We start from the raw sequence: 27,947 nt of genomic DNA, 5'->3' as shown, positions 1-27,947 counted from the left end.
GCAGAGGTTGCAGTGAGCTGAGATGGCGCCACTGTACTCCAGCCTGGGTGACAAGAGCAAAGCTCCCTCTCAAAACCAAAACAAAACAAAACAAAAAAACAACAACAGGAGTGGATCTCGGGGATCCTCAGACTAGAACCCAGATGACTTTTCCATTAAGGGTTTGGTGCTCTTAGAAAGAATTTGTATGTTTCTGGAATGTCCTGAAGCAGAAATCTGTCTCATATAGTATCTTGACAGCATTTTTGTTTTGTAGGTTTGACTTGTTATACCTTATAAATCATTTCACTAAAGAAATAATGTAACAAAATCTGATGGTAAATTTTAGTGTTTTTTACTTCCTACTTTCATTCTTAAAGGAATGTGAAATAATTTAATTTTCCCTGTGAATTCTACTTCCTTAGTTTGTCCTTTGTTTCAAGTTTAGCCAGTAAATTTGATGTTAGTATTTACACCTACCTATTTAAAACGGCAAGAGCCAGAATGGCCAGACACTGAAGAGGCATTGTAATTTATTTCACAACAGATTTACCTGGAGCAAAACAACATAAACCATTCTGTATGGTAATGCCATAGAGGGGATTGAACTAGGGCATTCTTTCAAATAAACTAAGTTAGAAAATTAGTATTTCTCGAGTTTGAAAGTAATTAAAGAATACCATCAGTGAATCCATTATAAACCAAAATCCAATTTAATCTCGGGTCTAAGTGAGGAGTAAAACAAGGTGCTAGAAAATAACGTATTCCATGCAGCCTATAAGAAATATGGCAAATAATAATTTAAAATATAAAAATCACTGCACTGGATCAAATCTGTGTAACTCCATATGGTCTGAAGAATATATACTTATTTCCTTTAACAATCATAGATTTTAAAATTCTTCTTAATGTTCATTTCTCATTTGTATTCTTTTTTTTTTTTTTTTGAGACAGTGTCTCACTTCTGTCACCCAGGTGGTTAGAGTGCAGTGGCATGATTATGGCTCACTGCAGTCTTAACTTTCTGGGCTCAGAGGATCCTCCCACCTCAGCCTCCTGACTAGCTGGGACTGTAGGAGCAGGCCATCATACCTGGCTAGTTTTTTTGTATTTTTAGTAGAGACAGGGTTTCGTTACGTTGCCCAGGCCAGTCTTGAATTCCTGAGCTTGAGTGATCTGCTTAATACTGTGGTTTTATGTGGTACTTTAATAAATTCTCTTACATTATTACTCATTCTGTTTTTCTTAACAGATGTGCAGGAATATGCCTTCTATATTTTTGTTAGACTAGACACATGTGTTGTTCCAGGTGTTAGAGTCATTAAGATAAGAAGTGATGGGGATCAAAGGTTAAATCCCAACTCAAACATTTTTGTTACATTTTTGTGTACTCATAAAAAATGGTATGAAGACCAGCTGGTGTCAACCTACTAACAGAGAGGCTTTCTAAAAGATTAAGATACTTAATTGGAAATAGAGTATTGCAATGGGAATACAGGTGCCACAGTAAACTGTGTATATTCAGGGAGGTAAAGGAAGACAAAGGTTTTTTAAAATTTTTAATTGTTAAAGGCTCAGGGTCTTATTTTGTTGCCTAATTTGGAGTGCAGTGGTGCCATCATGGCTCACTGCAGCCTCGATCTCCTGGGCTCGAGCAATCCTCCCTTCTTAGCCTCCTGAGTAGCTAGGACTACAAATGCATGCCATCATGCCTGGCTAATTAAAAAACTTTTTTTTTTTTTGTTAGAGACAGGGTCTTGCTATATTGCCCAGTCTGGTTTCAAAATCCTGGCCTCAAGCATTCTTCCTGAGTAAAGGAGGATAAAAGGAAAAATGAGGAGAATTACATAGTTGTTTTTGAAATAATTGTTCTTGACTAACAAAGCTCAGTAACAAGGGCGACACCAGTCCGTGTTTAAATAGGCAGTTGCTGAGCAAATGATGTCCTTGCAGAAGTATTTTTTGTGTACTGTTGCTGTGGCCTTTGTGCAAGGTTGTGGTTTTGGTGGTCTATTGGGATAGTTTTTGTTAATAGGCATACAAGTGTGAGAACCCTCTCTTCTTAGCCTTCCCTAGCTCTATTTGTCAGAGTTTTTGTTTTTTGTTTTCTTTCAAACACAAGTGACTTCATTTTGATTCTGACAACTTTCACACTGGTAAACAATTTTTGAATATTACAGTCTTTCATAATTAAAATACTGAAAAGAATACCAATAAGGAGCATCAGAGGAGCATCAAGGAGGACAGTACAGATAATAAGGAAATAAGCTGGAATTGTTGGGCATGTTTCTCTTGAGTTTCAGTCTGAATGCATAAAATGGGACCTGTAGATTGCTTTGTATAGTTTAAACCTGATCCCTAGAACTACAGTACATGAATATGATCTCAGCTTCATTGAAATGTATTATTTTAAAAAGAGTTCTTGGCTGTTCTCAAAAAATAAAGGCAATTGAATTATTCTAACTAATATTTCTTCTTTAGAGGCATTAGTTGCTATAGGATTACTTACCAGGACATGTCGTGTTTCTTGTTACTTTTTGTAAGTAATACACATCAGGCTTTTAAATTTTATTTACAAAAACTTAGAAAATTGAATAAATTGAACTTCAAAAATTCTGTTTAGAAGTCTATCTCCTGGCAAGACCATGGCATATTTATATTTGCCATACATGAGTTTAAGTTATAAATTCACCATCAATACCTAGCGGAAAAACATGATGACTATTTTTCTACCTGTTTTGTTTTGTCTTGTTTTTTGAGACAGGGTTTCACTCTGTCACCGAGGCTGGAGTGCAGTGGTGCAGTCTTGGCTCACTGCAGCATCTGCCTGCTGGGTTCAAGTGATAGTTTAAGAAAATACTTTAGGCTGGGTGTGGTGGCTCATGCCTGTAATCCCAGCACTTTGGGAGGCCAAGGTGGGTGGATCACTTGAGGTCAGGATGGCCAAGGTGGTGAAACCTCGTCTCTTCTAAAAATACAAAAATTAGCTGGGTGTGGTGGCGCATGCCTGTAATCCCAGCTACTTGGGAGGCTGAGGCAGGAGAATCACTTGAACCCAGGAGGCAGAGGTTGCAGTGAGCTGAGATGGCGCCACTGCACTCCAGCCTGAGTGACAGCAAGACTCCGTCTTAAAAAAAAAAAAAAAAGAAAAGAAAAGGAAATACTTTGTTAAAATGGCACATAAAAAACTCTTATCTTTTAGAGATAGATTTTGAAATATTTATGGATAAAATGATATATCTGAGATTTGCCTTTAAATAATTGAGGGTGACTGGGAAGTGGGTAGGGGTGTAGATGAAATTAGATTGTTTAAGAATTATTCATTGTTGAAGCTGGTTGATGGCATAGGTGTTTTTTTTTATCCTGTCTATTTTTGAATATGCTTTAAATTTTCTACTATAAGTTAACAATTGGAAATAGGATTTACAGGGACATTTAAACTGAGCATTGTGAAATAAAATTTAAATTCCACTCTAAAAATAATATATGTGAGATAGTAATGTTTTTTACTTTTGAAGAAGATAATTTTGCTTCATACAAATTTAAAGTAGGATTTCTTGTTATACTAAGATAAAGGTATATTTATGGTTGGGTGAACACAATTTGTTAAAACTGAAAGCTTGTTCTTTTCTAAAGCCTTAAGTTGAATGACTATATTGAGTTCTCATTGTTTCAGGTGGTTCAGCAGCCTTCAGGAGGCAATGAAAAACAAGTGACCACACTTTCACATTCCTCTGCATTGACCATTCAGAAATCTGGACAGAAGGCGATGCCAGTGAACACCGTAATACCTACCAGTCAGTTTCCTCCAGGTAGATGCTGGTCCATCTCAGTCCCATCACATTGGGTTAGAACATGGAGGGGTTTTTTATATAACTTTTTTGTTGCTGTGTTAATTGAAGAGAGGTTTGGTCTTTTAAAGTTGGCATCTATGAGAGAAAACAGAAAGATAATGATTAGATTTCTCCCCTGCGCCATCTCCTGCTGTTGGAGTCTTGCTCTGTTGCTCAGGCTGGAGTGCAGTGGCACAATTTCAGCTCACTGCAACCTCTGTCTCACAAGTTTAAGTGATTCTTGTGTTCTCACCCTCTCGAGCAGTTGGGATTACAGGCATGCACCAGCACACCCAGCTAATTTTTGTATTTTTAGTAGAGACTGGGTTTTACCATGTTGGCCAGCTGGTCTCAAACTCCTGACCTCAGGTGGTTGATCCTCCCACCTTGACCTCCCAAAGTGCTGGGATTACAGGCATGAGCCACTGTGCCCAGCTATGATTACATTTCTTTTTACATACATAGACACTTTTTAGGGTAATATGTTGTTTTGGAATTAAAAAAAAGCAACTTTCATGGTATTTTGTAATTTAATAAAATAATCTCTTAGTAAATAAGGACTTTTTAAACTTACAAAGTTTGCTATGACCTTATTTCTTCTTATAGTTCTTTCTCTACATACGCACTTGTATGCATGTATATACATACAGATGTATGGAAATCAGTCTTACCCAAGTCAGGTAGACTGGGAAATTAGTCTTACCAATGTCGGGTAGAGTTTTATGTGTTTTTAAAATAAACCAATATGAGTAATATGTTATTAACATGTTTCAGGTACCTTTTACTCATGATATTTTTATAAAACTGCTAATTGTATAGACTATCTAAAAAGAAGCGGAAAGATTCTTATTTTATAATATTATTTCTTATGCAGGGAATAAATTCATTGTCATGTTTGAATTTAAGCATAGTTCTAGGGCAGCTTGAAATTTTCTTTGATTATTCTATGTATACTAAAAATCGTTGTCCTGGATTTTTCCTAATGTGGTTTGATTGCTTTTTTTGCATTCTACTTTTTCTTGTTTTGTTTTTATAGCTTCTATTCTAAAGCAAATTACTCTGCCTGGAAATAAAATTCTGTCGCTTCAAGCATCTCCTCAGAAAAATAAAATAAAAGAGAATGGAACAACGTGCTTCGGGTAAGATAATAATAGTTAAATTTGGTTTAAGGAAGTAATTTTTTTAAAAAAGGAGAAATGACAGAATAATACCTTAATAAAATAGATATATTGATGCCTTTTAAAAAAGCTAACAGTCTTTATTGAGTATAATTTATTAACAATAAAGTATACAACTATTAAATGTATAGCTCAGTGAATTTTGTCAAATAGATACACCTGTGTAATCATCATGCCAATCAAGATACTGAATATATCCATCACCTTTATGCACCTTTGAAATCAATTACCCTTATCCCCTGCCTTTGGCAGCTACTGTTCTTATGTCATCACCATAGATCATTTTTGTCTATTCTTGAACTTCACATAAATGGAGTTTTACAGTATTATGTACCCTTTTGCACTTGACTTTTTTACTCAGCATATTTTTTAGATTATCTATGTCATTTTAAATATTAGACAATGGTTCCTTTTCATTGCTGAGAAGCATTTTATATTATGAAATTAAGTTAGTTGATCTTTTTTGTTATTGATGGACATTTGGGTGGTTTCCAGTTTTTCTGATGATTATATAATAAAGCTTTACATACAGAATTTTGTGTGAAGATTTTTGCTATCTAGAAATATGATTGATGAGTCATTAGTTCAATATTTAGCTATCTAGAAAACTACCAAACTGTTTATCAAAATGACTACCATTTTGCATTTCTACCATCAATGATGAGAATTCCAGTTCCTCTCCAACTTTGTGAGCACTTGGTAATTCTCAGTTATTTAGATTTTTTTTAAACCATTTTAATAGGTGTGTAAGTGGTTATTATTGTGATTTTAATTTGCATTTTTCTGATGGCTAAAGATGTTGATCATCTTTTTTGTGCTAATTTGTTATCTGTGTATCTATGTATCTATGCTGAAGTGTGTGTTCAATTTTTTTGCCCATTTTTGTTTTTTGCATCATTGTTTTTTTATGATCTAGAGTTTTAAGAGTTTGTATATATATATAAACAAATGTTATACAAATGTTATATATAATGTTATATTTGCTTATATATTTATATATGCAATTTGCATATATATTTATATATTATAAAATGTATTAAATATATTTATAATATATATTTGTATATGATATATACATATACACATATATAAATATATACAAATATATAAAATTTGTATATATATTTTTATTATATATTTATATATGAATATATATTAAAATATGTTTGTATATATACACAAATACAACATTTGTATATATAGAAATTATACAGGTGGGGGAAAGTAGAGAAAATAGAACATGTCACACAGTAAGTTTTATATAGGCAATAGATGGGAATTAAAGGATGACAAAAAAAAAGGACAAGCCTGAAACTGGAGATCTTCTGGAATAAAGCATAGGAAAAAATCTTTGTAACCTTGGGATACACAGGTTTCTTAGATAAAACACATGAACAATCTACAAGAGGGTGAACTGGAATTCAGAAAATTAAATAACTTTTGCTCTGTGAAAGACACTGTCTAGGGAATAAAGAAACATGCCACAAGGAAAATACTTATCTATCTGGCAAATACATGGATCTTAAATATATATAATATATATTATATATATGTATATATTAAATATATATAATTTAATTGCATAATTTATATATATTTCAAATATAACAGTTGTATAAAATTTGTACCTTCGTCTTCCTTCCTTATCCCTATGTACATTTTATTTGTAGATCTACTTTTATATGCATGTATTAAAATGTTCACCTTCAGTCTTTTTTTCTGAAGTGTTCGGTCATCTCTTGGTTGGATGAAGTTCATCTGCTAGCAAATTCTTCAGGAAAGACTCATAGGTGTAGAATTCCCTGAGTCAGGGGTCCCCAGTGTTTTTGGCACCAGGGACTTATTTCATGGAAGACCATTTTTCCACACATCAGAATTGAGGGGTGGGGATGGTTTCAGGATGAAACTGTTCCGTTTCAGATCATCAGGCATTAGATTCTCATAAGGAGCACACAACCTAGATCTCTTGTACGTGTAGTTCACAATAGGGTTTGTGCTCCTGTGAGGATCTAATGCCACTGCTGATCTGACAGGAGGTGGAGCTCAGGCAATAATACTCGCTTGCCTCCTACCTCTTCCTGTGCAGTTCAGTTTCTGACAGGCCATAGACCACTGCCGGTCCATGGCCTGTGGGTGGGGGACCCCTGTCCTAAGTTGTTGTATGTTCAAACTGTTTTTCAATGTCTTTGATACTTGAAGGACAGCTTGGCTGGCTATGAAATCAACACTTCTTTTATTACATTTTTAAAAAACGTTGCCCCATCATTGTCTTGTTGTTTTTATTTGATCTTTTTGTCTGAAGGACTTCAGGATTTTTTCATTTTTGAAATCTCATAGTTTTGCACTAAGGATATGTTGTGAAGGTGGTTGGTTTGATGGAATTTTCCTCAATTCCCATTTGGCCCTTTCAGTATGTATATTCTAGTCTTTGTAATTTTTGGAAAGTGTTCTTGGATTATAGTTTTAAATATTCGTTCTTGTTCATGGTTTTGTCTGTGTGTTTTTTTTTTTAGGGACTGTAATAGTATGGATTTTAGTCCTTTTACCTCTCTTTCAATCCTATTACTTTATCTCTGACCCTTTTTTTGCCCTTTATTTATGCCAATTTTTCCCTTGTTTTTCCACTTTTCTTCAATGTCTCTTTTATTAATTTTGTCTGTATCTATTTGCCCTAGGATACCTGTTTGGTTATTTTTTGTCTTGCAGCACTCTAAATTTTCCCCTTTTGTGTTTTCTCTCCTTCCAAATGGCACTGCTTCTTCTTCTTTTTCCCTATTATTCCTTCTAGGAATCTACACATTTTAGTCTGCCAATTTAAATTGCATGTAGTCCATGCTTTGATTTATGGGAACATCTTTTTAGTATTTTCTGACATGGGATGTATTTAGTCTTATGCCCACCACTAGCTCTGCCTGTGTCTCTTTTCTGCAGTTTGTTTTCTGTCTGTTTTTGCCTGCAGCAAGCCTTGAGGCATGGGATGGGTTGGTGAGGGGGAGGTAGGGTTGAGAAGATGAAAAAGTTTGCATGGGATTTGTTGTTTTTTCTTTATAGATAGTTTGGGTGTTCTGGAAGACAGTAATCTAGGCAGTCATCATCATCTTCCAGTTTAATGAGTCTTGACAAAAAGCTAAACCCATGTACCAAGTATCACTATCAGAATACTTGGAATATTTTCAATACCCTGAAAGGTTCATTTGTGTTCTTTACCAGCCAGTCCCCACATTACATCTCAGGTTCTGGACAACCACTGATCTGCTTCCTATCACGTAGTTTGGATTTGGATTTGTCTTTCCTAGAATTTTTCATAAGTGACATCTGTCAGAATCAAATTAAAAATATAGTGGTAGGCGGGGCACAGTGGCTCATGCCTGTAGTCACAGCACTTTGGGAGGCCGAGGCAGGTGGATCACTTGAGGTCAAGAGTTCAAGACCAGCCTGGTTAACATGGTGAAACCCTGTCTCTACTAAAAATAAAAAAATTAGCACAGCATGGTGGCACACCCTTTAGTCTCAGCTACTTGGGATGCTGAGGCAGGAGGATCGGTTGAACCCTGGGAGGTTGCAGTGAAATTGCGCCACTGCACTCCAGCCTGGGTGACAGAGCGAGGCTCTGTCTCATTAAAAAAAAATGTAGAAGTGAATCTCTAAATTTAACATTTTATTTGGGAAAAAAGAATTGCAGTTCAAACCATACACACAGACCAAGTCATCTCTGGTGTGTCCAGAGAACAAAGAGAAGGCTGGAGGTTGAAAAAGAGAAATGACATGAATTGCTCTTTGAGAAAATTCATTGGCACTTTTACGGTTCTGGGGAGCTGGTCAGCTCTGATTGATGTGTAAAGGTGGTGGGCAAAGTAGTTCTGCAGTTGCAGCAAGTTATCTCAGCAGTTATAGATTAAACTGGTCTCAGGTTACAACAGGCAGTTTCAGCAGCTGAACTCGCAGGGAATTACATTCTAGAGCAATATTTTGTGCCCTGAGCGCTTTTACCAACCCCTTGGCTTCTCTGCTCTGTTTTAGTTGGGTATGACATGAGTGACCCAATTCATATAATCAATTGTCACACATCATACAGTTTTTTTTCTTGTGTCTGGCTTCTTTTGCTAGCATAATATGTTTGATATACAGCATGTTGTATGTATCAATAGTTTCATTTTTTTATTGCTGAGTAATATTTCATACAGGTATATTGCTTTTGTTTGCACTGAATTATCACTTTATCTGTTGATGGATATTTGGGTTGTTTACAATTTTTGGCAATGATAAATCTTGCTGGGAAGACTTGCATCTTCATCTTTGTGTGGACATAGATTTTCTTTTCTGTATATACATAGGAACAGAATTGCTGAGTCATATGGTAGATATATAAGCATATGTTTAACTCTTTAAGAAGCCCCCACACAATTTTCCTAAATTATACCATTTTTCTTTTCTTTCTTTTTTTTTTTTTTTTAATTGTACTTTAGGTTCTGGGGTACATGTGCAGATCATGCAGGAATGTTGCATAGGTACATACATGGCAATGTGGTTTGCTGCCTCCATCCCCCCATCACCTACATCTGGCATTTCTCCCCATGTTACCCTCCCTGACTTCCCCACCCCCCTTCACTGTCCCATCCTTGGCCCCCCCGACAGACCCCAGTGTATAATGCTCCCCTCCCTGTGTCCTTGTGTTCTCATTGTTCAATACCCACCTATGAGTGAGAACATGCAGTGTTTGATTTTCTGTTCTTGTGTCAGTTTGCTGGTTTCCAGATTCATTCATGTCCCTAAAAAGGACATGAACTCATGATTCTTTATGACTGCATAGTATTCCATAGTGTATATGTGCCACATTTTCCTTGTCCAGTCTATCGTTGATGGGCATTTGGGTTGGTTCTAGGTCTTTGCTATTGTAAACAGTGCCGCTGTGAACATACTTATGCATGTCTTTATAATAGAATGATTTATAATCCTTTGGGTTTATACCCAGTGATGGGCATTTGGGTTGGTTCTAGGTCTTTGCTATTGTAAACAGTGCCGCTGTGAACATACTTATGCATGTCTTTATAATAGAATGATTTATAATCCTTTGGGTTTATACCCAGTAATGGGATTGCTGGGTCAAATGGAATTTCTGTTTCTAGGTCCTTGAGGAATCGCCACACTGTTTCCACAATGGTTGAACTAGTTTACACTCCCACCAGCAGTGTAAAAGTGGTCCTATTTCTCCACATCCTCTCCAGCATCTGTTGTGTCCAGATTTTTTAATGATTGCCATTCTAACTGGCGTGAGGTGGTATCTCAATGTGGTCTTGATTTGCATTTCTCTAATAATCAGGGATGATGAGCATTTTTTCATGTTTGTTGGCCTTATATATGTCTTCTTTTGAAAAGTGTCCTTTCATATCCTTCGCCCACTTTTGGATGGGTTTGTTTGTTTTTTTCTTACAAATCTGTTTTCGTTCTTTGTAGATTCTGGATATCAGCCCTTTGTCAGATGGGTAGATTGCAAAAATTTTTTCCCATTCTATTGGCTGATCGTTCACTCTAATGATTGTTTCTTTTGCTGCGCAGAAGCTCTGGAGTTTAATTAGGTCCCATTTGTCTACTTTGGCTTTTGTTGCCAATGCTTTTGGTGTTTTAGTCATGAAGTCCTTGCCTATGCCTATGTCCTGAATGGTTTTGCCTAGGTTTTCTTCTAGGGTTTTTATGTTGTTAGGTCTTATGTTTAAGTCTTTAATCCATCTGGAGTTAATTTTAGTATAAGGTGTCAGGAAGGGATCCAGTTTCTGTTTTCTGCACATGGCTAGCCAGTTTTCCAAACAGCATTTACTAAACAGGGAATCCTTTCCCCATTGCTTGTTTTTGTCAGGTTTATCAAAGATCAGATGGTTGTAGATGTATGGTGTGGCCTCCAAGGTCTCTGTTCTGATCCATTGGTCTATATCTCTGTTTTGGTACCAGTACCATGCTGTTTTGATTACTGTAGCCTTGTAGTATAGTTTGAAGTCAAGTAGCGTGATGCCTCCAGCTTTGTTCTTTTTGCTTTGGATTGTCTTGGCTATGCGGGCTCTCTTTTGGTTCCATATGAAGTTTAAGGTGGTTTTTTCCAGTTCTGTGAAGAAGGTCGTTGGTAGCTTGATGGGGATAGTGTTGAATCTGTACATTACTTTGGACAGTATGGCCATTTTCACAATATTGATTCTTCCTAACCATGAGCATGGAATGTATCTCTATCTGTTTGCGTCCTCTCTTATTTCTTTGAGCAGTGGTTTGTAGTTCTCCTTGAAGAGGTCCTTTACATCCTTTGTTAGTTGTATTCCTAGGTATTTTATTCTCTTTGTAGCAATTGTGAATGGGAGTTTGCTCATGATTTGGCTCTCTGTTAGTCTGTTATTGGTGTATAGGAATGCTTGTGATTTCTGCACATTGATTTTGTATTCTGAGACTTTGCTGAAATTGCTTATCAGTTTCAGGAGATTTTGGGCTGAGATGATGGGGTCTTCTAAATATTCAGTCATGTCATCTGCAAATAGAGACAATTTGACTTCCTCCTTTCCTAATTGAATACCGTTTATTTTTTTTTCTTGCTTGATTGCTCTGGCTACAACTTCCAATACTATATTGAATAGGAGTGGTGAGAGAGGGCATCCTGGTCTAGTGCCAGATTTCAAAGTGAATGCTTCTAGTTTTTGCCCATTCAGTATGATACTGGCTGTGAGTTTGTCATAAACAGCTTTTATTATTTTGAGATTCGTTCCATTAATACCTAGTTTATTGAGAGTTTTTAGCATAAAGTTCTGTTGGATTTTGTTGAAGGCCTTCTCTGCATCAATTGAGATAATCATGTGGTTTTTTTCTTTGGTTCTGTTTATGTGGTGGATTACTTTTATAGAGTTGGTGTATGTTGAACCAGCCATGCATCCCCGGAATGAAGCCTACTTGATAGTGATGGATAAGCTTTTTGATGTCCTGTTGCATTCGGTTTGCCAGTATTTTATTGAAGATTTTTGTATCTATGTTCATCATGGGGATATTGGCCTGAAGTTTTCTTTTTTTGTTGAGTCTCTGCTGGGTTTTGGTATCAGGATGATGTTGGTCTCATAAAGTGATTTGGGAAGGATTCTCTCTTTTTGTATTGTTTGGAATAGTTTCAGAAGGAACGATACCAGCTCCTCTTTGTATGTCTGGTAGAATTCGGCTATGAACCCATCTGGACCTGGGCTTTTTTCAGTTGGTAGGCTATTAATTGCTGCCTCAACTTCAGCCCTTGTTATTGGTCTGTTCAAGGTTTCAGCTTCTTCCTGGTTTAGGCTTGGGAGTGTGTAAGTGTCCAGGAATTTATTCATTTCTTCCATGTTTAGTGGTTTATGTGCGGAGAGTTGTTTGTAGTAATCTCTGATTGTAGTTTTTATTTCTGTGGAATCAGTGGTGATATCTCCTTTTTCATTGTTTATTGCATCTAGTTGATTCTTCTCTCTTTTCTTTTTTATTAATCTGGCTAGTGGTCTGTCTATTTTGTTTATCTTTTCAAAAAACCAGCTCCTGGATTTATTGTTTTTTTTGAAGGGTTTTTTGTGTCTCTATCTCCTTCAGTTCTACTCTGATCTTAGTTATTTCTTGTCTTCTGCTAGCTTTTGAGTTTTTTTGATCTTGCTCCTCTAGCTCTTTCAATTTTGACGATTGGATGTCAATTTTAGATCTTTCCTCACTTCTCTGGTGGGCATTTATTGCTATAAATTTCCCTCTAGACACTGCTTTAAATGTGTTCCAGAGATTCTGGTATGTTGTGTCTTCATTCTCGTTGGTTTCAAAGAACATCTTTATTTCTGCCTTCATTTCATTGTTTATCCAGTCGACATTGAGGAGCAGGTTTTTCAGTTTCCATGAAGTTGTGCAGTTCTGAGTTAGTTTCTTAATTCTGAGTTCTAATTTGATTACCCTGTGGTCTGAGAGATTGTTTGTTATGATTTCCATTCTTTTGCATTTGCTGAGGAGTGATTTAATTCCAATTATGTGGTCAATTTTAGAGTAGGTGCAATGTGATGCTGAAAAGAATGTATATTCTGTGGATTTGTGGTGGGTTATGTATATGTCTGTTAGGTTTGCTTGGTCTAGATCTGGGTTCAAGTCCTGGATATCCTTGTTAATTTTCTGTCTTGTTAATCTGTCTAGTATTGACAGTGGAGTGTTAAAGTCTCCCACTCTTACTGTGTGGGAGTGTAAGTCTCTTTGTAGGTCATTAAGAACTTGGTTTATGTACCTGGGTGCTCCTGTATTGGGTGCATATATATTTAGGATCATTAGCGCTTCTTGTTGCATTGATCCTTTTACCATTATGTAATGTCCTTCTTTGTCTCTTTTGATCTTTGTTGGTTTAAAGTCCATTTTATTGAGACTAGGATTGCAACTCCTGCTTTTTTTTTGCTCTCCATTTGCTTGATAAATCTTCCTCCATCCCTTTATTTTTAGCCTATGTGTGTCCTTGCATGTGAGATGGGTTTCCTGAATATAGCGCACTGATGGGTCTTGACTTTTTATCCAATTTGCCAGTCTGTGTCTTTTGACTGGGGCATTTAGCCCATTTACATTTAAGGTTAATATTGTTATGTGTGGATTTGATCCTGCCATTTTGACATTAGCTGGATGTTTTGCCCATTAGTTGACACAGTTTCTTCATTGTGTTGATGCTGTTTACCATTTGGTACGTTTTTGCAGTGGCTGGTACTGGTTGTTCCTTTCTGTATTCAGTGCTGCTTTCAGGAGCTCTTGTAAGGCAGGCCTGGTGGTGACGAAATCTCTCAGCAATTGCTTGTCCGTAAAGGATTTTGTTTCTCCTTCGCTTATGAAACTTAGTTTGGCTGGATATGAAATTCTAGGTTGAAAGTTCTCTTCTTTAAGGATGTTGAATATCGGCCCTCACTCTCTTCTTTCTTGTAGGGTTTCTGCATAGAGATCTGCTGTGAGTCTGATGAGCTTCCCTTTGTGGGTAACCTGATCTTTCTGGCTGACCTTAGCATTTTTTCCCTTCATTTCAACCCTGGTGAATCTGATGATTATGTGCCTTGGGGTTGCTCTTCTTGAGGAATATCTTTGTGGTGTTCTCTGTATTTCCTGGACTTGAATATTGGCCTGCCTTGCTAGGTTGGGGAAGTTCTCCTGGATAATATCCTCAAGAGTGTTTTCCAGCTTGGATTCATTCTCTCTGTCACATTCAGGTACACCTATCAAACGTAGGTTAGGTCTTTTCACATAATCCCATATTTCTTGGAGGCTTTGTTCATTTCTTTACACTCTTTTTTATCTAGTCTTGCCTTCTCATTTTCATTGAGTTGTTCGTCAATCTCTAATATCCTTTCTTCTGCTTGATGGATTTGGCTACTGAAACTTGTGTGTGCCTCGCGAAGTTCTCGTGCTGTGTTTTTCAGCTCCATCAAGTCATTTATATTCTTCTCTTAGTTGTTTATTCTAGTTAGCATCTTATCCTTATCTACCCTCTTTTCTAGGTTTTAGTTTCTTTGCATTGGGTTAGCACATGTTCTTTTAGCTCAGAGAAGTCTGTTATTACCTACCTTCTGAAGCCTGTTTCTGTCAGTTAATCAGATTCATTCTCCATCCAGCTGTGTTCCCTTGCTGGTGAGGAGTTGTGTGTCCTTGGAGAAGGAGAGGTGTTCTGGTTTTTGGTGTTTTCATCCTTTTTGTGCTGGTTTCTTCCCATCTTAGTGGCCTTATCTACCTGTGGTCTTTGTAGTTGGTGACTTTCGGATGGGGTCTCTGAGCGGACGTCCTTTTTGTTGATGTTGAAGCTATTTCTTTCTGTTTCTTTTCCTTCTAACAGTCAGGTCCCTCTGCTGCAAGACTGCTGGATGTCCACTCCAGACCCTGCTTGCTTAGGGATCACGCATGGGGCTGCAGAACAGTAAGAGTTGCTACCGGTTTTTTCTTCTGTTACCTTCGTCCCAGAATGATACCCGCCATATGTTGGCCTAAGCTCTCTTTTATCAGGTGTCTCTTTGGGTATATGGGGTCGGGGAGCTGCTTGAGGAGACAATCTGTCCCTTATGGGAGCTCAAGTGCTGTGCTGGGAGCTCTGTTGTTCCGTGCAGAGCTTCTGGGCAGGTACCTGTAAGTCTGCTGCAGTGGAACTCATAACCACCTCTTTTCCCAGGTGCTCTGTCCTAGGAAGGTCGGCTTTATTGATAAGTTCCAGACATGCTGCTGCTTTTTTTCAGAGATGTCCTGCCCGTATGGAGTAGTCTGGTCACAGTCTTCCAGCAGAGATGTTGCTTAGCTGCCACAGGCTCTGCCTAGCTGTTGTGTGAACTGCCTTGGTATTGGCGGACTGCCTTGGTAGTGGCAGACACTCTTCCCCCGCACTGAGCTGGACCATCCTGGGTTCAGCTGTGTTTGCTGCAAAACTGTCAATCCAGAGCGTTTCATGCTGCTTCTTTTGAGGGGGTGGTACCCGCCAAGCCAGATTGCCTGGCTCCCTGTCTCAGCCCCCTCCCTTTCAGTTGAATTGGCCATGCTGTGTCCCAGGCATTCCAGGCGCCAGTTGAAATGGCCACCCGGATTTGTGTGAGTTCCTGTGCGCCAATCCATGGCAGTAACCGTGCTGAAAACTTGTGGTGCTTTTCGGCCAGGAATCTCTTGGTCTGTGAGCAGTGAAAACTTGTTTGGAAATGCAGTCAGCACTCACCCTCTGCATTATTCTTGCTTGGAAATGCACTCCATAGCTGTTCCTATTCGGCCATCTTGGATCCTCCCTTTTTTTTGCTTTTTTCTGTGTTCTGTTCCCACCAACAAAGTATGAGATTTTGTTCTAGTTGCTCCACATCCTTGCTAACAATTGATATTGCAGTTTTACTTTGTTACCCCCGCCCTGCCATTTTCAGCCATCTGGTTTGGTATATTGTTGTAGCTCATTGTGACTTTAATTTGCACTTCCCTAGTGACTAATGATGTGGAGTGAGTGCATTTTCATGTCCTTATTGCCCATTTATGTAACTTCTTTTGTGAAGTGTCTGTTCAAATATTTTGACTGTTTTTGTTTTATTTTAAGAAATAGTGTCTTGCTCTGTTGCCTAGGCTGGGGTGCAGAGGTGCAGTCCTAGCTCACTACAGCCTCAAATTCCTGAACTTAAATGACCAACCTGCCTTAGGCTTTCAAGTAGCTAGGACTACATGCCCAGCTAATTTTTTTTTTTTTTTAATTTTCATTTTTTGTAGAGACAGGAATTTCATTATGTTGTCCAGGCTGATCTTGGACTCCTGGCCTCATGAGATCCTCCTACCTCAGTCTCCCAAAGTGCTGGGATTACGGGCATGAGCCACCATGCCCAGACTATTGCCTGTTTTTTATTTTTAAAGGCACAGTGCTCTACACGTTCAGAGAAACTTCTCTAGTAATGAACTATAGAAATGATCCCTGAAAGTATAGTCTTCCTATTATCAGTTTTTAAACTGAGTGTTTTTGTCATGAGCTTTTTCTGCATCTATTTATGGTGGTCATTGATTTTTCTTATTATTCTAGGATTATGAATTACATTGATTTTTAAATTTTTTAATGTTCTTGCATTTCTGGGGTATGAGCCCTTTTATTTATTGCTGCATTGATTAATGTTTTGTAAGGGTTTTGTGTTGATATTCATGAGGGATTTTGGTCTATAGTTTTTTGTTCTTACAGTGTGTTTGCCAGAATTTCGTATCTGTGATTATAGTCACTTAAAAAAATGGGCCCTAAAGTCCTTCCCCGTCCCTTGTTTTAAGCTTTTGTGTAGAATTGATATGATTTCTTCTTTAAATGTATGAATGAATTTACCATTGAAACTAGATAGGTCTGTTGTTTTCTTTGGGAGAATGTTTTTGGCAAAGTCAATTTCATTGATAGATATAAAGGTATTTAGATTTTCTATTTCATCTTAATGCCAGTTTCATGAAATTGTGTTTTTTAAGGTTTTTGTACATTTCTTTTTTTTTAAATTTTCCATTGCACTTTTATTTGAATGTAATATTTGGGACAATTATCCAAAAGGGCCAATATTTCCCAATTTAATCTGAGGTCATAATAAAATAAGCAACAAAACACATGTTTGGGATTTCAGTTTCTCACCCTTATCATCAAGACTCACTGCCTCCCATCATCAGTATTTATTGAGCATTTACAGTGTACTAGGCACAATAGAACATACAGAAAACATTGTCCCTGCTCTCGAGGAGCTTACATTCTAAAAGAAAAAATACACCTCTTTTAAAATGGCATTTTTGTTTGGTGTTTTCTGCAAAGTACTGAGGAAATATTTTGTAAAGTGAGCTTTGGGTATAACTTAGCTCCATCATTATTTAGATAATAGAGGAAGAGAAAAAGGAAGGATTTTAAAGGCAGACAATGACATTCAGGATAGGTAGGGTTTTAAAGGGAGATAAACACAATCTCATCAACTAAGGAGAGATTTGCTGCAGTAAATAGGATGAGGGAAATAGTTTGTGGGATGCAAGCAAAGGAAGCAGAGTATCTTAGACATTGAGTGGAGCCAGAAAGATCATGCGGCCTTTTTCCAAGTACATGGCCACCAAGTCGGAATGGTTGGTGTCAAGACAAAAGGCTAAAAAAGGAAGGTAATCTTGTGACAAATAGAATAAAGGATCAAAGTCGAAGGCAGGCTGTAAGAGTATCAAGAAATTCTTAAAAACCAAAAAGTGATTTGGAAGCACAAAACTTATAGTTAATGCTACCCGATGTCATGATGGGCCCAGAACATTGTGGCTTCCTAAGTTAGAAAATGCCATATACCAAAATCTTAAATGGAACATATTACTTTTTTTTTTCCAATCAATCTCCCCCTCTCCCGGAAAAAATAGGAACTCATTTTTTTCAGGGTGGGGAGGAAGAGAGGGGATCATGGGACACAGTTGGAAACAGTAGTTATAGTAGTAGCATTTTTGTTGTTGTTTTGATAAACTTTGTGTTTAAACTTGGTAAAAGCCCGTTAGCTGCCAAGAGGGAATAAGGAATAAATTTCAAAAAATGTACAATTTCCTTTAGAGAAGTTTCAGAACCAAAAGACTAATTTACATGAAAATCTGTAGAGAAAGTAGTTGAAAAGTCCATTCATAAAACTTTTATTCCACTTACATGAATCTAATACACATGTTCTTAACAATTATGCTTGGATTGTTCATGAAAATTTCATAAGACATTAAACAAAGCTAGCCATCATCTCAAGTTATTTCCCTGTTAACTATTTTTACAGCACATGCGTGTTAGGCAAGTATCAAAAAAAAAAAAAAAAAAAACACACAAAAGCAAAAAACCTAAAAAAAAGTTAAATACATGGGTTTTTGTTTTACTGCTGTGCTTGATATACACAAAGTAATGAATACCAAGCAATTCATTTTTACTGCATCTTTACTTTTACATTTGTTCTTAGGTTGCCTAAAACATTTAAATACAAATAAAATGAGTGTAGCAAAAATAATGAAAGCTAACAGCAGGTAACTTTACAAATAATGGAATGTGAACCGTTTCTGCCCTTATCCAGAGTAAAATGGGTCACAACTTTGTCTAAAGGAACACTTCTGCAGCTGTAGTCAAAGGTGTGAACATTGAGATTGAGTATTCCACAGATAGACATGGTTTAACACGTGGTATCCATGAGATATTTGTTTCTACCACAGCCTTCTAAGTGCTCCAAACCTTAAAGTACCCACAATTACTACACCTGTGACTGGAACCAATGATCCCTTTTATCCCCCACCAGGACAAACCAATATGTAGGCAGTTCTTTGCTTAGACATGGAAGCAGTTTTAACACTGGCCCTTGTGAAGCCACAATGTACCAAAAGTACTATGCCAAACATTTATAACTTGTATAAAAATTCCACATCCCCATATTGGCCACCTCAAGATGAGAACAGATTAATTCCCTAAATGTTAACTGGCTCTACTCCCCTAATATTAAACATAAAAACCACATGGGAAATATAGAAATTCAAATAGAAGTAACATAAACCTGTCATAAATTGTAAACAAAAAACTATTTGTGGGACAGCATGGATGACAGATGGTCTACTGTGTAAATTTTAGAATGAGGCAGACAAAAGTTGGAAGGCCGGTTAATTTTCCCCTCCTTCTCCTGCTTCAGCTTCATCTCCTTGGGTATCCGATGTCCACAATGTTAAGTTGTCTCTCAGTAATTGCATTATTAGTGCGCTGTCTTTGTATGACTCTTCACTTAATGTATCAAGTTCAGCAATGGCTTCATCAAAAGCTGTCTTTGCAAGAGAGCTTTTGAGATTCTGGGGAGTTCAGAATCTCATAATAGAACACAGAGAAGTTAAGGGTCAGACCCAGTCTGATAGGATGTGTTGGTTGCATTTCCTTTTTGCTGATTTCAGAAGCTTCTTGGTATGCTTGTTGTGACTGATCCACAATCCCTTTCTTGTCATCACCAGCGGCAACCTCAGCCAAATAACGGTAGTAATCTCCTTTCATTTTCAAATAGAAGACTTAGCTCTCTGCTTGTGAAGCATTGGGGATCAAGAACTTTTCCAAGAGAGACAGTACATCATTGCAGATATCTCTTAGCTCCGTCTCAATTTTCTCTCTGTATTCTCGAACCATCTGCTGTTTTTTCTCGCACCTTCCGTCTTTTGTTCAATACTTGAGACGACCCTCCAAGATGACCTACGGGCTCCTACAACATTTTTATAAGCAACTGAGAGAAGATTCCTCTCCTCATTGGATAATTCAGCTCCTTACTCAGTTACAGACTTCATGCAGGCTGCCATGTCATCATATCGCTCAGCCTGCTTGGCCAGTTTGGCCTTCTGAACCAGCTCATTTTTATCCATGACTGAATGTTCTGTGTCCGGAGTGGGTGGTGGCGGCGGACGGACAGGGGCTCAGCAGTCTCTGGGCGGCAGCGGCAGCAGCGGCGAGGCTGAGACTCTCGGTTTTTGTACATTTCATCTTGATTTTCAGATTTATCAGCAAGAAATTGTTCCTAATACTTTTCCTTTGAATATTTATAGATGCTGTAATGATAGCATAGTATGCATTTTTCAAGGATTTTATTTTTGTAGTTGACTTTTTCAGGCATGAAGTTGTTAATTTTATTTCTTCATCTTTTTAATGTCTATAAAATATGTAGTAGTATTTCTTCTTTTCATTAGTAGGATTTTATCAATTTTGATAATTTTGTTGTTGTTGAGACAGAATCTCACTCTGTTGCCCAGATTAGAGTTCAGTGGCACAATCATGGCTACTGCAACCTCAAACTCCTGGGCTCAAGCTATCCTCCTGGCTCAGCCTCATGAGCAGCTGGACTACACGTACACATCACCATGCCCGGCTAATGTTTATTTACTTTTATTTTTTATAACGATGAGGTTTCATTATGTTGCCCATGATGGTCTTGAACTTTTGGGCCCAAGCAGTCCTCCTGTCTCGGCCTTTCAAAGTGCTGGGATTACAGGCATGAGCGACCATGCCTGGCTTGTTTTCTAATGTATGCATTTAAAACTATACATTTCCTCCTTTGAGCTGAAGCTACGAGATAAAAAAAAAAAAACAAAAAATCCTATAGATTTCTCCCTAAATACTGATGTAGCACCCAACTGATTATAGTGGTTTGTTTTTTTGCCTTTCCATTCATGTCAAGATAGTTTTCTTTTAATTTACTGGTACAAATATTTGGTGCTTTTCTGGAATAGTTTGTTTTCTAATATACTTCCTGTGATCAGAAAACATATTCCTGAACATATAATTTCAATTTTATTATATTTATTGAGACACCTCAGTGTGACTGATTTTGATTAATATCTCATGAGCACTTGGGGGAAAATATGTATTATTCAGTTTTGGGAAGTAGTTTTTTGTTGTGTACATCAGTTTAGTGAAGGTGGGTGACAGTGTTTCCATCTTTTATATCCTGGATTTTTTTTTTGTTTCATTTTTCAGAGTGTTTCCATCACTTATTTAGAGTGGGTATTAACATCTCCAACTCTCATTGTTTGCTTTTTTCCTTTGCTTGTTTTTTCCTTTAGTTCTATCAATTTTTATATTAAGTATCTGAAGCTCTGTTATTGGGACACCTCAAGCCACTAGTAATGTGGCTGCACAGACAAGGGAGTGCTCTCAGACAAAAAGACATAAACTCACAAATTTTACCATCCTCCAAGGGTTGACTTATCTCTGTTTTCTGCCTGCTTTTATTAAGTTTCCTAATGATTGTCTTTTAAAAACTGTATGTAGATTTTGTAATTGTTATTGATCAAGCTATTCTGGCATTACCAGAAGCACAGCCATTATTTCTTTTTTAATGGATTATTGACCTGTGGTATAATTATCTATTTTTGCCTCTGTGTTCTTGAACAGTTAATTGTAGTTATTTTATTACGTGCATATGTGTTTTGCTTTTTGGTTGTTGTTGTGGGTTTTTTTTTTCCTACTTTTTTTTTTCTTTTTTGAGATAGAATATTCAGCCTGTTGCCCAGGCTAAAGTGCAGTGGCACAATCATAGCTCACTGCAGCCTTGAACTCCTAGACTCCGGTGATTCTCCTGCCTTAGCCTCCCAAGTAGCTGGCAGGCATGTGCCACCACGCCTGGCTAACTTTTCAAAATTTTTGTAGAGGTGGGGTCTTGCTATCTCCCAGGCTGGTTTTGAACTCCAGGTCTCAGGTGATCCTCCTGACTCAGCCTTCCAAAGTGCTGGGATTATAGACATGACCCAGTTTCTGTTATCTGGCTTTTTAATCCTGTTTCTTGCTGCACTTGGTAGTATTTAATTGAATGTCAGGTATGTATAAAAAAATTGGTAAATACCTTACTTATTTATAGGATCACGGTCCATCTATCCCTCAAGTTCTGGCAGACTTGGACTTCAACTTCTCTCTCTGTCTTCATGAGATTGCCTAATGCTCTATTGGCTTTTCTGCCTCTTAGCAGCTACTGTCCCTGGCTTCTTAGTGTCTTGTTTCACATGAAGAATCAGCATGTACCCAAAGGAAAAACACCATGGAAAAAATTGGGGTTACTTCAGGGCTGTTGTCTCTCAAGACCTGGCTCCCTTGGCAGCTTTCTGATGCCTTCAAATAAACTTAAAATTGTTCTGGCTTTATTAGTTTTCTTGTCCTCAAAACAATCGTTTGATATGAGTAATAGTCTGTAACAGAAGCAGAGTCCTTTTGTAATTCTTATACTTTTTGTATGTTATGGATATCTACTAGAGTTAGTGTTTTGTAGTTTACTTTCTTTTATGGTATATTTTGATGAACAGAAATTCTTAATTTTAAAGTTGTTGAATTTGGCAATTTCTCTTGTGATTATGCTTATTTATGCCTTATTTAAGAGATCCTTCTGGAAATCACAAAGATAGTTTCCTATATTGTCTTCTAGAAGTTTTGAAGTTTCATATTAAAAAAAAATTTTTTTTTGAGACATGGTTTCTGTCACCTAGGCTGGAGTGCAGTGGCACTATCATGGCTTACTGCAGCCTTTGAATTCCTGGGCTTAAACAAGCCTCCAGAGTAGCTAAGACAACAAGTACATAACAACAATCGGCTACTTTTAAAATTTTTTATAGAGATCGGGGGGGCTCTCAGGTTGGTCTTGAACTGGTGGCCTCAAGTAATCCTCCCAAAGTGTTGGGATTACAGGTGTGAATCATCATGCCCAGCCTATTTGAATACTTTTTTTGTCTTCAGGAGTTAAAATCTTGTTTGTTTTTTTTTCTCTGGTTTGTAGGTATATAGGGATCCTAATTCATTTTTCCCTTTATAGGAAACCACTTGTTCTAGGAGCATTTTTAAATAATTTGTCTTTCCTCAGTGATCTGTAGTGTCTTCCATGTCATATACATATGCTTCTTTTTTTTTTTCAGTTAATTTTTCTTTTTTTAAATGCCTGTAATCAATAGAGAGTTAATCTTTTTTATTTCTATTTCATCTTGTTGGTTGATTTTTAAATTTCCAATAGCATGCAGTTTAATTTACTATAATTGCAAAACAAGTTTTATATTTGGTAATGCATATTTTCTACCTACCTCTCCTTCTCATTTATTTCTTTTTCTTCCTCCACTTTCACACTCCCTTTCCCCTCTTCTTGATTTCCTTGGCTGTATTTGGGCTTTTGTTATTCCCTATAAATTTAACAGTCAACTCATTAAAGTCTACCAATAATCTGTTAGAATTTGAATTGGCATGGCCTAAGTTCATAGACCCAGTGTCTTCCACCTGATTTATTATAATTTGGATCCTTCAAAGAACATGACTTATATCTCCATTATATATACCTTTTAAAATATTTTTTCAATAATGTAGTATAGTTTTATTTATACAGATTCTGCACAATTTGTTGCATTCATCTGTTAGATTTATTCCTAGATACCTTCCTTATCTTTTTGTTGCTATTATAAGTAATATTTGGTAACTGCCTTTTCTTTTACTAGCATAGAGAAATGTAGGACTTAAAAAATCATGTACCAAGAGTCTTGTGATTATTTCTAATAATTTCTAGATGATTTTAGATTATTTATATAGACAATGTCAAGATTGAGATTAAAATTATAGGTTGACTTTTTTGGTTTTTTTTGCTTTGAAGATGTTATTCCATTGGTTTTGGGTGTTCATATAAAATATATGTTCACATTTAAAGATAAATATGCAAGGAAGTATCCCTGAGTCAAGCTACAGGGAAACAGTAATACATTTGGAATTCCAGTGACTTCAAACATTGGATAATCAAACAGTAAGTGTTAAAAAACCAGTATAAAGTATTAAAAAATAAAATATGGAATCTCAAATATGTGCAAGAAACAATTTATTTTAAAAATGACTGCAAATACTTGAAAAATAACCGAATAGGACTTTTAGAAGCAAAAGACGGAGTCAGTGAATCTAAAATTTTGATGGACAGGTAAATCAGATTAAACCTGAGGGTTTAAAACTGAGCTTACTTTCTTCCAGAGAGGATTCGTGACGTTTCTATTAGACCCAGGGATTACTATTGACTTTGAACCACTTTAGTCTTGTTCTAGGGAACTTGACTTACCCAGGAGTCTCAGATACAGTTTTCTCACTGTAATCAAGAACTAGTGCTAGCCACAGTCATTTGCCCTGAAGGAATTCTTCCTTTAGGCTATGTTCATTGCTTATTTTTACTGACACCTTTTTTTTGACAGATTCTGTGAACCAAACAATGGAATGAAAATGTCTTATGCTGTGTAATTGCTCCTCAGTAAATCTAGTCCACTTACTGCCTGAAGCAAAAATGTCACCATTATAGTATTTTCTTTGGGAAATTTTTGACTTACTACTTTTCACTCATTTATCTGTTGACTACTTATTGCTTTCCAGACTTATGTATGTATATATGCTGTACAGTAGTAATTCTTTGTTGTATATATTGTAAATATTTTTCTCCTAGTTTTTTGTTTAACTTGGAAATTTGTTTTTAGTGTTTTGTATATGGAAATTTTAAATTACAGTATAAAGTTTAGCAGTCTCTTCTTTTATGGCTTTTGAAGTCTAATGCATCCTTTCATATTATGAACCCAGTATGATGTGCTTCTGTTTCTTCTGTTTGTACGCACTTATCTCAGATATAGACATTTACCTTTACATCTTCAATAATTCTTGATTTTATTTTTTGTAAATGTGTGAGGCAGAGATTAAATTTTCCTTGAATTGTCTCAGCAATACTTAGTAAAGAGTTCATCATCTTTACCTTTCTTATTTGCAATGCCACCTTTATCTTATAGTAAATTCCCATTTATAAAAGGGCACATTTCATTTTAGTGAAATGTTTTGTCTTATTTTATCATTTTTTTGAGATGCAGTTTCACTCTGTCACCTAGATTGGAGTGCAATGACTTGATCTCGGCTCACCGCAGCCTATACCTGCCAGGTTCAAGTGATTCTTGTTCCTCAGCCTCCCAAGTAGCTGGGACTACAGGTGCATGCCACCATGCCTGGCTGATTTTTGTATTTTTAGTAGAGACAGGGTTTCACCATGCTGGCCAGGCTGGTCTTAAACTCCTCACCTCAGGTGATCCAACTGCCTCAGGCTCCCAAATATTTGTTTTATCTTGATGTTACTATTTTGGTGTTTTCTATTGTTATAACATCTTCTTAAATTTTTCTGAGAGATAAAGTAAATCCTCTTTCTATATTCCTTTTTATCAAAAGTATCTTAATTTTACTTGTTATTTTTCTCTTGTACATTAATTTTAGAATCAGCATGGCAGTTCCACGAAGTTTGTGTAGAGATTATATGATCAGGTTAATTTAGATGGGGTGGGCAGAGAATTGGCTTAAAAATTTTTCTTTTTATTATGTAGAAGATTCCCATCTGAAACCATGGTTATATTTCTTAGAATTTGGTAAGGTTGTATGTAACAGAAAAACTGAAAAGTCATTGCATAAGCAAGTTATTTCTCATATTCAGAAAAACTGAATTGCAAGGATCACAGTCTGTGGTGTTAGGGATCCATAATGCCCCTTGTTTGCCTCCTTTCTGTTCTTCAGACACACTAGTCGTGGTCCCACTGTACAGCTTAGTTTATTTATTTAATGTTTTTAATGTTTAATTTTTGGGGGCACATAGATGTATATACTTACGGGTTACATGAGATTTTGATAAAACCTACTGTACAGTTTTAGATGTGGTATGCACTGAAAGCTGTCCCTCATTCTTCATATGACATGGTCTTTCATATTTCAAATTTACCCCTTAAAGAGGTAAATTTTGCTTGGCCAACCAATATAAAGTAGCTTCCATAGTCATATCTGGTGTCTTGAGGTACTTATCTAAAATTATTTTGTGGATTTATTTGTTTACCCTTGCTTCTGTTTATTTCCCACCTCTTAATTCTCTGTAAAAGCTTATAATAAAGATTGTCTACCATTGTTTGTATACTGTTTAGAACAATGCCTGTTTCATAATAAGCATTCAAATATTTGTTGAAATGGTGAATTTTGAAAAAGGAGTATTTTTAATTTTTTTATTTTTATTTTTTTGAGACAGAGTTTCACTTTTGCTGCCCAGGCTGGAGTGCCGTGGCGCAATCTTGGCTCACTGCAACCTCTGCCTCCTGGTTCAAGCGATTCTCCTGCCTCAGCCTCCTGAGTAGCTGGGACAACAGGCATGCACCATCACACCTGGCTAACTGTATTTTTAGTAGAGATGGGATTTCTCCATATTGGTCAGGCTGGTCTTGAACTCCTGACCTCAGGTGATCCACCTGCCTCGGGCTCCCAAAGTGCTGGGTTTACAGGCATGATCCACTGTGCCCAGCCAAAAAAAGGAGTATTTATAATCTCAACTATTTCTTAGATATTTTTGTAGAAAGATGTACTTTTCATTTTTGTACAGTACTTTCTAGTAATTCACAATCACACATGCCTTTATGCATATTTTTTCATAGTGATATCTTTTTAAATTTAATTTTGCTTCTCTGGATACTTACTATCACTTCAGTTATTTTTAAAATGAAACTGATAATAGACCCTTGATTTTGGCTCTTTTGTTAAATAAGAAGAAATGGTAGTGAATTGTATTAGATCTTGTCTTGACCAAACTGTATGAAATTTAATAATATAGAATGATATTTTCATAGGTTTTCAAAACTATTTTGTTAACTTATACTTTTTAGTGGATTCATTTGTTACTTTTTCTGCTGAGAAGATCATATTTTCTATTCTTGTCAGTATAACTGGGGTGAATATGGGAAGTTATATTGTGCTTAAACACCAGAGGGTGCTAGAGATTCATGTTTCCATCATACTTTAGACTCAGAAGTGGCAAATATGATAGTACCAATGCATGTTTGCATAACCATATTTCAACTGAATATGTGATGATAATAAGGAATTAATATCAATATTTTGATGTGATAATTATTTAAAGTCCTTATATTTTAGAGATAAATAATAAAATATTTATGGATGAATAATATGTATATATTATATCTGGTAGTGAAGATGTTTTAACAACTAGGGGCTTTAGTGCGATTTTTATTTCTTGCTTTTTGACATTCTGAGAAAATAACATAGGACCAGATTATTTGTTATTTGCGTAGATAGTATTATTCTACCAATTTTAATGTCCATTTTTTCCATATTGCAGGAATTTGATTCTGTAGTGTATATTACGTTATGTTTAACTTTCATCATATATAATTCATGATTTCATGTATTGCAAGTCTATTTGTCATTGTGCATGCTCACGCCTGTAATCCCAGCACTTCAGGAGGCAGAGGTGGGCAGATCACCTGAGGTCAGGAGTTCAAAACCAGCCTGACCAACATGACAAAACCCTGTCTTTACTAAAAATACAAAAATGAGCCAGGTGTGGTGGTGCACCTATAGTCCCAGCTACTTGAGAGGTTGAGGCAGGGAAAATTGCTTGAACCCAGGAGGCAGAGGTTGCAGTGAGCCAAGATGGCACCACTGCACTCCAGTCTGGGTGACAGAGTGAGACTCCCTCTCAAAAAACTAACCCCCCCCCCCCACCAAAAAAATTAGCCAGGCATGGTGGCATGTGCCTATAATCCCAGCTACTTGGGAGGCTGAGGCAGGAGAGTCATCTGTGCTCTGGAAATCAAGACTGCAGAAAACTAAGATTGTACCACTGCACTCCAGCCTGGGTGGAGAGAAAAAAAGAGAGAGAAAAAAGAAATGATGTTGTTGAATATTCCAGGTGAATTATATGAGTGGACTTGGAGATTACATTTTTCTAAGTTTTTAGTCATATTTTGTCATAGTAAGGTTATATTCAGGAAAGTTTTTTATCTGTGTACTCAAGTGTAGAATAAGCCGAGAAGGAGGACATTAGAGGTAGGTATGCCATTAAGTAAAGGTTGAAGTTATATAGGCAGGAGATAGGGTATATCTTAATTACTTGTCACACGCAGTCTCAAGAAGGATCAAAGCCAAGAGACAGTTATAATGCTGTGGTGTGAAAAATCTAAAAAT

The 27,947-nt window shown here is 36.7% G+C and overlaps 1 protein-coding gene and 2 pseudogenes across 2 annotated transcripts in view; 1 reads left to right on the top strand and 2 right to left on the bottom strand.

Moving 5' to 3' along the window:
- Positions 1-27,947, top strand: part of TAF4B (TATA-box binding protein associated factor 4b) — a 161,041-nt gene that overhangs the window by 53,554 nt on the left and 79,540 nt on the right. For both annotated transcript variants that reach the window (XM_012447290.2, XM_012447291.2), the window contains 2 exons: positions 3,656-3,791; positions 4,849-4,951. In XM_012447290.2, the coding sequence (XP_012302713.2) occupies positions 3,656-3,791; positions 4,849-4,951 (239 nt within the window). The remainder of the gene's footprint in view (positions 1-3,655; positions 3,792-4,848; positions 4,952-27,947) is intronic.
- Positions 16,343-16,416, bottom strand: LOC135276187 (small nucleolar RNA U3; annotated as a pseudogene).
- Positions 18,380-19,872, bottom strand: LOC105713518 (14-3-3 protein zeta/delta-like; annotated as a pseudogene).

This window comes from Aotus nancymaae, unplaced genomic scaffold (genome assembly GCF_030222135.1).
Source record: "Aotus nancymaae isolate 86718 unplaced genomic scaffold, 86718_ANA_hifiasm-v0.15.2.pri h1tg000020l, whole genome shotgun sequence".
In the NCBI taxonomy this organism is placed as follows: Eukaryota; Metazoa; Chordata; class Mammalia; order Primates; family Aotidae; genus Aotus; species Aotus nancymaae.
This window is presented reverse-complemented; position numbering and strand designations above follow the sequence as displayed.